A 12020-nucleotide genomic window follows, 5' to 3' on the forward strand; every position below is an offset into this window, starting at 1 on the left:
AGCTAATCTGGCAAGAGGTTGGCAAACAGTATCACCCTGCAAACGTCACTGAAAGGGATCGATATGGCAGTCGAGGTGTTCTTGTCTGGGGAGGCGCTATCTTGGATGGATGTACACAACTCCAGATACTGGAAGGCGGTACTGTAACTGGTGCATGCTACTGTACTGAGGTAATCCTTCTCCATGTGCGTCTGCTCTGAGGTGTCTTTATGGATGATAACGTCCCACCCCCATCGCACTGCAGCTCTTTATATGCTTTTGGAAAGTGAGGGCATTGTTCGTATGGATTGGCCTGCCCGTTCCACCAGTCTAAATCCCATTGAATGCATATGGGACATTCTTGGGGAGATGCCTAGTGGCACGTCCACACCCACCAAAAAATGTTCACCAGCTGAAGATGGTGCTGACAGAGGAATGGACGATGTTACTGCAAGAACTTATCAACAACATTGTTCTAAGTATGGATAGGCGGTGCAAAGCCTGCATTGATATTAGGGGTGGCCATATCTCCTACTGAGGACCACCTCTTCCTTTTGTTCCATCCAGACCTGACTGGTCCTTAAATTTAGCACACCAGTGTAGTACATAATTGGTATCATTTAAGTATATTTCATATTGTGAATACCTTCATGAGCTGCCATGATATTGCACTACCTTGAATAAGTAACACTTCACCATTGCAGAAGACTATTGTTACTTGTTCTCGGCGGATACCACCACCCAGACTGCATCATTTCAAAGCTAGTCGGCTTCTACTCGGTGGGTGGGCAGGTATCCTGGTATTGCAATAATGACAACCCAGTTGTGAAGTATAACTGCACAATATGAGAGATGCCTGATGCACCTAAAAGATATTAGCATTAGTAGAGACATGCGATGCAAGAAAGCAAGCTTATGTGGCCAAAAAAAACACAAAACCCTCCCATTTCACCCCTCCATTTATTCCAAATGGCTGTTCAGCCTAGCCATAAATTTATTTAGGCTATCAACTTCCACAACAAAAGATGGAAGTCTGTTCCACCAATCAACCACCCACTGGCTAAAGGCAAACTTCAGCACATCCATTCTACAACTGTCTTTCCTCAATTTGAATCTGTGCCCTCTCAGGTTCTTAATCTGAACAAGAGGAAGAACCCCATCAGCATTCAGCTTGCTCAACCCATTAAAGGCCTTATAAACCTCAATCAGATCACTTTGCAGGTGCTTACTCTCCAGGCACTGCAATTTGCAGAACTTAACCCTTTCTCGGTAAGAGCACCACCCTTTGTTCCCCTCACCAATCTTGTTGCCCTTCTTTTTACTCGTTCTAGCAACTCCTCATTCTTCCTAAAATGAGGCCTCCAGACCTGTACACAGTACTCTAGGTGTGGCCTGACCATTGCCTTGTACAACAGGATAATCACCTCCCTGTCCCTGCTAGCAAAATTCCTATATATCATTGACAAGACTCCATAACCGGCCATGGCAGCCCATCTGCACTGCTCAGCAAACTTCATATTTGATTGTACAATTATCCCCGGGTCTTTTTCACTTTCCACTTCCCTGAGTGTAGTACCATACAGTTGGTACGTTTCTTTTGGGTTATTGCTACCCATATGCAGTACTTTGCATTTGTCAATGTTAAACTTCAGTTGCCACTTCAGCCCATTTGCCCAACTTATCTAGATCCAGTTGGAGTAACATTCTGTCTTTACTGTTGCTAACAACCCTGCCAACCTTTGTATCATCTGAAGACTTGGACATTAATCCTGATATACCTTCATCAATATCATTGATGAATACACAAAACAACAATGGGCCCAGCACCGAACCCTGGGGAACTCCATTAATAACATTTGTCCACAAAGAGCAGTGTCCATTGATTACCACTCTCTGTCGTCTCCCATTCACCATCCCTTTATCCATTGTATCAACTTACTCTTAATGCCATACCTCTCCAATTTGTACAGCAGTCTTCCATGTGCAACAGTATCAAAAGCTTTCCTGAAATCCAAGTATATGATATCAAAATTATTTTTGACATCTAGTTCCTTTGACCACATCATAGTATCCAATCAAATTGGTCAGACAAGACCTCTCTTTAACAAACCCATGCTGTGTCTTAACTATTACTGCAGTCTTGTCTAGATGATCTTGCAATGATTCTTTAACCAGTGACTCCATTTATTTTCCCCCGAACACAAATTAATTAACAAGTCTATAATTACTTGTCACCTTTTGTACCCCCTTTGTGAATTGGTGATATATTTGCACACCTCCAGCCCATGGGGACCTCTCCTGAGTCCAAGGAAGCTCTCATAATTATGGCTAGGGTTTTCTTACTTCCTTTGCTGCCTCCTTTAATATAACTGGATAGATCGCATCCACCCCAGGTGCCTTCAGGCTGATAACCAGTTGCACACCACAGGCATCTCATATTGTGGAGTTATACTTCACAACTGGGTTGTTATCATTGCAACACCAGGATACCCGCACACCCACCAAGGAGAAGCCAACTAGCTCTGAAACGGTGCTGTCTGGGTGGTGGTATCTGCTGAGAATAAGTAACAATAGTCTTTTCCGTTGGTGAAGCGTCGAGGTAGTGCACTATCATGGCAACTCATTGTGAAGGTATTCACAATATGAGACATACTTAAATGATGCCATTTATATACTACTTTAGTAGGTTGCTGCATATTAAAATGATGTAATAGCACTAACTTATACACTAACCTTTTTCAATGTTCTGATTCAGTGTTTGGCACTAATTTTACTTTAGTGTTGGGCAGCGAATTCAAAATATGCAGAAATTCATATTTTAAAGTTTTAATTTTTATAAAATTAACTTAACCAACTTAACCATATCTGTGCTGACTAATTACAATTTTTGATATGTATTTTTTTTGTTCTTGAAGTATTTTAAGAAAATTATTTTAATTTGATTTTGAAAAAATATATATACTAAAAAATGCTTTCCCCCCCTCTCCACTGTTAGATAACAAAAGGGCACGATGCTGATGTTCCCAATTCATTGAAAGATAATTTTCTGTCGGCTATTGCCCTTGAAGTTACAACTGATGGAATTAGTCACTCATTAGTAGGGACTGTTCAAGGAAATACCATTCTGTTTAATAGCATTGATGGGACAATATTCTCTCCTCCTTTTTCAATTGGAAGAAATTTAATACTGTGTCATGGACTTTATACCTCACAAGCAGTGGCTGAAACAATTGGTAAGTGTGAGAATTTATTCTGATTATTTTCAATATAAGGACCTTTGAGTTACTTTTCAGAATAGGTATCACAAGTGCCCATCATGGGTTTTCTGGATTCCCTTTATTAATAACATATGAAACTAATCTAGTCTTATTAGATTTGGAGTGAAAGAAATGGCCAGATGCTAATCTTAAAGTGGATGAGGGGTTGGCTGTTTGTAGATGTAACATATAGGATGGGGGGAAACAAAATAATCAAAATTTTTGTAATAGCCGTGTGATGTATTTATGAACACGCAGTGATGAGAGAGAGAGAGAGAGATTGAGATTTGATTGTTGCATGTAGGAAAGACAGCTTATATTTATTTGATGTTTTTCTGAAGAGGATATAAAAAGGGTACATGAAATGAACTGCCTGAATTCCAAAGAGATCAAATTAATGTATCCAGAGCAACTGTATTGAAAATGCCTGCATTCATCAAGTATGGAAAAAACAAAATCTGATAGGGTAAATTGTGGCAGAAAATCATGGCTGACTGAAAGAGACCACTGAAAATATTGTAGCCTGAAAACAACTACATCAAAAATAACTGCAGAACTTAATGTGAGTCTTAGCAAAACAATTCAGTGAGAATTTCATAAAGCTGAAATTTAAGAAAAGTAGCTATTGTCAAGCTTTTTTGTTACTGATGGTAATACTAGAATAGGGAGATGCAATGGTATGAGGAAAATAAAATATGGACACGTGATGATTGGAAACATGTTTTCAGACGACTAATCACTTGCACATTTTCCAACATCAGGGAGTATTTACGTTTGGCAAAATGCCAAAGGAAGTGCATCATTCTAACTGTCTTGTTCTAGCCAGACATGGAAGAGGATCAGCAGTGGTTTGGGCAGGAATATCTTGGTATTCTTTAAGTCCTATCATCACCCTGAGCAGGCAAATTACTGCCACTGATTATCTTGATATTCTGACTGATCAGGCTCATTCCATGGTATAAACATTTTCCCATAAACAATGCCATGTTTCAAGTTAATAATGCTCCAGCCAGGTGTGTTTAATCTTGGTTTTTAAGGGCATGAACATGAGGCTAAACATCTCCCATAGCCTCCATAATCACTAAACTTAAATGTTATTTGGCCACTGTGGGAATGTTTGGAGATGCAAGTGAGAAGCAGATTTCCTTTACCTTCACTCCTCAATGAGCATGAAGAATGGTTCAGTATTCCTCTTAAGACAGTTCAAGTTTTATTTGCATCTATTCAACATAGAATACACGCTGTTTTAAAAGCGAAGTATGCTGGCCAAAGTATATTAATGCATACTTGTAATTCTTATCACAGGGGCTTTCATTTTGTCCACCCCAGTGTGTGTAATGTATGCAGATACCATTGTGCACATTGTGATATTTAGCATATATGCTGCCACAAAAAATGTATGGTGTATTGTTAACTATTGCATTGCTGTTAATACCAGCTGCAGTGTTTACACCAGGCAGAATTTGAATGAAAAAGACTTTTTTTTTTTTTTTTTCTCTTAAGACATTTTTCTCTCAAATTGTGAGGCTGCCATCACAAGTTGCTTATATGCTACAAACTCTTTTCTAAAGAGAAAAATATAACATTACTTATTTGTAATGTATATTATGAATGCTAGTGCTTTGTTTGAAGAACAAGTAGACTGTTTATGGGAATTTTTAGAGAAAAATACATAAAATCATAAAAATATAAGGTTTGTTTCATTATAGCCCCAGATTTGATTTTTATTTTGATAAGGAACAATTTTTTTTTTTTTTTTTTTCTTGAGAAAGAAAGGAAAGGGGGGAGAAACAAATTGATTCACTCAGATTGTGATCACACCTTTTTTTTTTTTTTTTTTAATCACTGGATGATCATCCAAGGATATTGGAAAATGGTATACAAATTGGTCTGCCCAACATTGGACTTGATTCTGAATTCTTTTGCTGTATATATTTCAAAACATCTTTTGTTCAAGGAAATGCTATTTGAGTTTGTTTTCCTTCCTTAGCTATATTTATAGAATGTGGGGTGCACTTGACACAATATTCCAGGTATTGAATTTTGGATAACTGATGAAACCAACATAGCCATTGCTACTATCTGTGATTTTTGTAGTTTTTCTGTCTTTGTAAACTAATACATTTTATGCATAGATAGACTTTTCAAGTAACTCGTACTAAATTTCATCAGAACTATTTCATTCAGATGAGATTTGTAAAGCACTAGAAATAAGGGAAGTTGTCAGGGACATTAAATTTAACAGAAATTTCACTATAGTGAAATTTCTGTTTAAAAAAAGCAATTTTAGTAGCAGGATTTTACTGTATCTTAATTTCACAAGTTAAAGAGGTATATCATGATTATCACACCAACTGAAGAAAACATTTTCTTGATTAGAAAATAGGTCTTGTACATTGGGACCATATCAGTAAAATTACTTGAAACAACTGACTGAACTTTATTAATTTTATTATTATTGCTATTATTTTTTATGAAAAGCCCAAACACAAAAGGTTATGTTGGTGTTATTTGGTTTTTAGGAGCATTAGCAATTAAGGCCATATTGCTCTGAGGATATGCGGTGGTCATTCCCTGACCTTTCTGCATCCTCTGTATTTGGTGGTCACGGGCTCGAACCCCGGTCTAATCAAGAAGCGTGTGCTATGCACTGCCGCTCCTGGCTACGGAGGCACCCCACACAAAAGGTGTTCAAGCCTATAGTACTTAGTACCATGCATGGGTTGAAGGTTGACAAGATGAAAGAAAGAAGATCGTTGTTGACATTAGACTAATTTTCTGTAGATTGTAATTTTCGGGAATTATGTGTGAAGGGAGTTTTGTTCCAGAAAATGCAAGTTGAAGGAATAAATGCGGAAGAAAAGTTGGTTCTGTGAGTTGAAGTTGGACTGTAACAGAATGCTGACTGGTTGTGGCATGTGTATAGACTGGTTTGGAAGAGAGGGGGGGGGGGAATTAATAGAAGCCAATTCAGAAGAACAGTGCCATGGCAGTATATATAGAAAAGGCATGCAGCAGAAGCAAAAATGAAGTCTAGAAGCCCGAGAGAGGTTATAAGGCACAGCTCCAAAATATAAGATAAAAATACATAGAGTAATATAGGTTAAAATTCATTAATATAGGTTTGTCATATGATAGAGGGTAAAACAAGGACAATGATTCTCAAAAAAAAAAAAAAAAAAAATCTATAAATAAAATAAAATGACACCTATAATAAAAAAAAAACCTATATTATGTCCTGGGTTTACCCTCTATTATATGACAAACCTATTTATGCTCTGCACTACTTGGGCAACAAAGTAGCATCTTGCCTTGAAAGCTTGATTTTATTATGTTTGATTTTAACTTATTTTATCCTCACCTAAATTCCATGATTTTTTTTTTTATTTAGTTTTAGTATATTGTGTTTTAGTTGGTTGTTTCAAGTAATTTTATTATTAATGCTGTTAAGTCAGCATTCAGAAGGTTGCATATGTTAAAAAGCACTTAGAGAATCTGCAGGTTTCTTATTATGGTGCTTCCATGCCACACAACCTTGTACCTAGAAATTTTTTGTTTTTTAGCTCATTGAAGAAAAAGATCTTTGCTAGCCAGCATTTCCAGACTTATGAGAGTGTGAAAATTGCTGTATATCACTGGCTGCTGCACATATAACATTAACAACTTGTGGCAGTGGAATTCTGAATTTGCCACACTGGGACAAATGTTTAAACTGTTGTTCAAACAGTGAAACAAATGCTCTTATTTGTGTATGTAATATGGATGAGGTGTGATCAGAAAATTTGGGGACAGATTTGTATCTTTCAATTGTGGTATCCTAGCATTGCAACTTGATGCAACAAGTTTGACAACTCATCTGGACATAGTAAAGCATGTATCACCTGTTTATCTGCAGTTAGTCTGAACTAACGTATGTTGAATAGGTGTTTTTATGTATTTCTGTTGTATTTTAAAATGAGTGATCTTACTGAGCAGTGAATTTGTATCAAATTTTGGTTCCAGTGAGGGAAGAATTCAACCCAATCCCACAACGTTTAAAAACAGCTTTTGCAGAAGATGCTATGTGTTGTTTGAAGATCTTTCAATGGTTTCTAAAGTTTAAAGAGGACTTTTTCCATCAAAGATGATTCTATCTCTGCCCTCCAACTTTAAAAACCAGTGATTCAATCACTCATGTTCATTCTGAGCAGGAGTGATTGAAATTGCTGGTGAAACTGGTATCTCTTATGGGACATCAGTCAATTTTTAACACAAGATTTGGGAATATGACACATTTTAGCAAAGTTTGTGCCTCACATTCTCATTAATGTTCACAGAAAATGGCAAGTTCTCGAATATTAGGATTTTCGTAAACATGCTGCTGACCCAAACTATTTTTTTCTATCATTATTGCTATGGCTGTGACCCAGAATTTTTTTTTTTTTTTTTTTCTGTCATTATTTGTGATGATTCACAGGTATATGGCTGTGACTCAGAAACAAAGGACCAGTCCTCTCAATAGAAGACCTTAGTATTAGCAATGGCCTCATGGTGCAAGGAAGTTTGTATGGCTTATGCTGCACCAGCCAAAAAAAAAAAAAATAATAATAAGAGAAAAGGAAATAGATAACCTATGTGTTTCCCTCCTTCCGTAGGTAATTATCCAGCTAACCTTTGAATTTCCCCAACCTGTCAGCCTCTACCACCCATGTAGGTAACTTATTCCAGTAATTTATAATTCTGGCTAAAATAAAATTTCCTGCAATCCAGTTTAACCCCCCCCCCCGTAACTTGAAATTATGGCCCCTTGTTCTAGAATCATTTATAACTGTGAAAATTGTCCTCATTCATTTTGCTTATGCCTCTCAGAACCTTAAACACCTCAATCATGTTTCCTCTAAGGTGCCTAGTTTCCAAGCTCTGTAGCCCACATATTCAAAGTCTTTCCTCATATCGGTCTTCTTGCCGATCTCGCCAGGCGAGTTACCAATCTTTGGACCCTTTCAATGAGCACAATGTCTTTCTTTAGGTGTGGTCTCCATACTTGAACACAGTATTTCAAGTGTGGTCTAACAATAGCCTTATATAATGGGAGTACGACATCCTTATCTCTACTAGCAATTGTTCGATAAATCATCGATAGGACACCATGGGCCCTCCTTGCAAACCAGTCTTATGCTTGGAGAACTTCATGTCTGACCATATCGTAACACCCAAGTCCCTTTCTTCCACTACTGGCTTTAGTTCAACTCCGCTAAGTGTATCGGTTTATTTTGGGGTTACTGTTCCCCAGATGCAATACCTTACATTTTGCTGGATTGAAGCATAGCTGCCATTTTTCTGACCATGCCTGAAGTCCATCTAGGTCACTCTGAAGATGCTCTGCTTGGCAGTGATAATTAACTACTCTATCAATCTTTACATAATCTGCAAATTTAGACATTGATGTCATTTATGAAAATCAAAAACAGTGGTCCTAATACTCATCTTTGGGGAACCCCACTTGTTACATCAACCCAATCCGAGGAATAACCATTTATCACAACCCTCTGCCTCCTGCCCTGAAGCCATCCATCTAAGGATTTTTCCTGTGACTCCAACCTGTTCCAGCTTATAAAGTAACTGCTCATGTGGGACTGAGTCAAATGCTTTGCTGAAATCAAAATAAAATCTTCTCTAAAACAATCTCAGCAAAATGTGAAAATTGTGCTTTTCATTTTTTGACTTGCATAATTTTTGGCATTTTTCACTATGAAAATGTCCTGCATAGTCAAACAGTGAACTGGGAATATTAAAAAACAGTTCTATAGTGATTACGTGATGTTGTTTGGAGAAAGTGGCTGAAAAAGTGGGCTTTAGGGAATTGGTGTCAGTATCAAGAGTCCGAAATATGCATAGGCATCTGGAGCTCAACCTTTCTTGAAAGGAACAGTGTCATGTGAGCGCTTTTTAATTTGGTAACTAAAACGTGCTCACATAGCACTTCTTATAACCTCCTTCTTTAAATAGACTTGTCAGTTTGTTACTGTTCTACCAGTCTGGTTCAATATTTACCCAAAGACAGTCAACATGTACACACATGCTTCAAAATCTTTTACTTCAGTGGCATGTATTAACTGAAACTGCTTAAATCTGTCTTCTTTCCTTTTAGCACTAAAATGATATAACTTGGAATCATTTTGATTACTGCCATCTGCAGTAGTTGAACATGGCACATTTTTCAGAACCTTCACTAACTCTTTCTTTTTCTGACTTTGTAATTTCACTAGTGGTGCCAGCCATTTTGCCCTTTTATAATTATCTTATACTTTTATAATACAAATTTGTATAATATAACTATACCTGCATGATTAGTACAACTCAGAGGAAGATTACATTCATTTGATAAATGATGCAAATAGACATTCCATATACAGCAGCATCACTGTCACCATGAAATGCTATATCTGTTTTTGCATTCTTTCTATATGCTGCATGTTTTCCTTATGCTTGTTTGTTTGCAAATGGCTGAATCAACTGAATTTCCTGCCTCACATCTATGTACAGTATATAAATCAGCAAACAGTTAGCTTTCCCGATTTTACAATACATGGAGAAATTGCATCAGTATTTTCTGAAATTTTACATTATTTGGCATCTTGTTGAAAGATATTGTTAATTAGCTTTGCACCATTCAAGTACAATGAAACAAGTTGAACATTACACAGAACAATGATGTTATCCTGTGTTCCTGTTTTGCAACCTAGACTAGAACACCTGACAACCAATTCATTAATGAACATAAGCAGAAATTCTCAGAATTAGTAAAAAAAAAAAAAAAAAATGTTGCAAACTATATACTACAAGTGATATGTAGAACAGGTTAAATTGAGTGAAAAAGATGGACCCTCTGTCATAAACCCAGTTTGCAGCCACAGTACTGTAAAAAAAAAAAACATGCAAAGCTTTATTATTTATTTATTATTATTATTTTTTTTCATATAACTTTCCAAATCATATCATTATGTATGAGAAAAACCAGTCCCAATTTAAGAACTTTTGATTTATGAACTACTTTTTGGGAACAGTGACATTTATAAATCAGATTACTTCTATATCAAAATTCAGATTTCAGTTTTAAACTGAATCTAAGTTAATATCTGACTTGGATGAGTGATTTATATTTCTTGAATTAATAATAATTGAAACAGTCCAGTGCTCATGATCATGCTTATATGAATTGATAACTTAAATATCTTCTTTTTGCCTTATTAAACTTTAACGATAGATTAAACCTTATCTATGATTTATTGGCCAGTAGCTTATTTCTTTATTCTCTGCTTTCAGGTGCAATAATGAATTTGGCAACTATACATTCAGCTTCATGGTCAACTCCTCTTAATAATCAAGGCTGGTGTCTTATTGCTTGCAATACAGAAGTGCCCCACATGCCAGAATCTCTTTCATCACTGTTAGATTTCTGGGCACAAGTTACTGTTTGATGAGTGCATCTTGAAAGTAATGCAATATCAGTTTAATTCTACATTTCAAGCTGCACACATCCTCTTATAATCACTGTTAAAATTTAGTACTAATTAAGAAAAGGCCTTGTGCTTTTCTTTTATAATCAATCCACTGTTGCAAATATTCTAAACTCCTAATTTGACTGTGATATACAAATAAATGCTCTTTGATCACAGATAAGTGTCTGAGTTTTGAATTTATTTTAGATGCTTACTTTTTTTTTGGAATTACCTGTAAAATTAATCTTAACTTAAACATGTGTGCATTAATCTCCAAAAATCTGAGTACTATTTAAAAAACCAACCACCTTAACTCTCCAGCAGCCAAACAAAATTTCTGAATGTGCAGATATGCAATTTTCTATTCAATAAAGACAAGAACTGGTTTAAAATTGTGAACTCCATAAAGTAATTTTTTATTTTAATGAAATAATGGATACAAACAAGAATATTTCTTTAATTGTAAGCATAATTTTTTAAAATAATTTCATCCTCAAGTGTTTGCAAGATGTTTGGCACTTTTTACACCTTTTTAGACTTTCAAGTCTCCACATTTCACTTACCATTCATATGTTGTTTAGAGTGTGCCAATAATTGAAAGCAATAGTGAGATTTTAGATAACTTATATCCTTTAATAGATATTTATCCTCAAATTTCCTCACTTAGGTTTCAATCTGTTTAGTAACACTGCACTCATTAGAATAAGTTTTTCAATATATATATATATATATAAAAACAAACCTTTAAAAGACAATTTTTTATTGCACTTATGCTAGCATGCCTTCTGGAGGGTTAAATCTGTAACACTTAATAAAATATTATGTATGATATATTGAATCAGAAATAAATTCAGTGGATAAATTAACAATTTACTACTAAATTGATGGCAGACTTTAACAAATGTCATTTTTGTTTGAAATCCTAGAGGAATTTTAAACAAAAATGACATTTGCTAAGCCTCCCCTCCCCAGATAATTTTGCTTGAAATTTGTTAAAAGTATTAATTAAAGACCTTGAACCAACACGTTAGAAGCTTAGAACTGAATAAAATTTGTTGGAAATACTTTGAAAGTGGGACTGTTATCACATCTGCAATACACATTTCTTTCATACAATTTGAAATATGACACCTAGAAAGCAAAACAAGCAGGTATAGGTTAACTAGCAACTTAAATTCTAGTGAAATAACTTTATTTTGATCTTTCTTTGTGCAAGGCACATGTGCGTGCGTGCACATACACACACACCCACCATATTTCAGATTTAACCTATTCAAGTTTCCTATGCTGAGCCTCAACTTTT

General features: G+C 35.8%; 1 protein-coding gene across 1 annotated transcript in view; it reads left to right on the plus strand.

The window, feature by feature from the left end:
- Nucleotides 1-10846, plus strand: part of LOC150079481 (D-3-phosphoglycerate dehydrogenase) — a 120835-nt gene extending 109989 nt beyond the window's left edge. The window contains exons 10-11 of the mRNA XM_090383731.1: nt 2975-3212; nt 10542-10846. Coding sequence (XP_090239857.1) covers nt 2975-3212; nt 10542-10696 — 393 coding nt within the window. The 3' untranslated portion in view covers nt 10697-10846. The remainder of the gene's footprint in view (nt 1-2974; nt 3213-10541) is intronic.
- The last annotated feature ends 1174 nt before the right edge of the window (nt 10847-12020 follow it).

The sequence above is a fragment of the Mastigoproctus giganteus genome, chromosome 10 (assembly GCF_048544385.1).
Source record: "Mastigoproctus giganteus isolate SK-2022 chromosome 10, ASM4854438v1, whole genome shotgun sequence".
In the NCBI taxonomy this organism is placed as follows: domain Eukaryota; kingdom Metazoa; phylum Arthropoda; class Arachnida; order Uropygi; family Thelyphonidae; genus Mastigoproctus; species Mastigoproctus giganteus.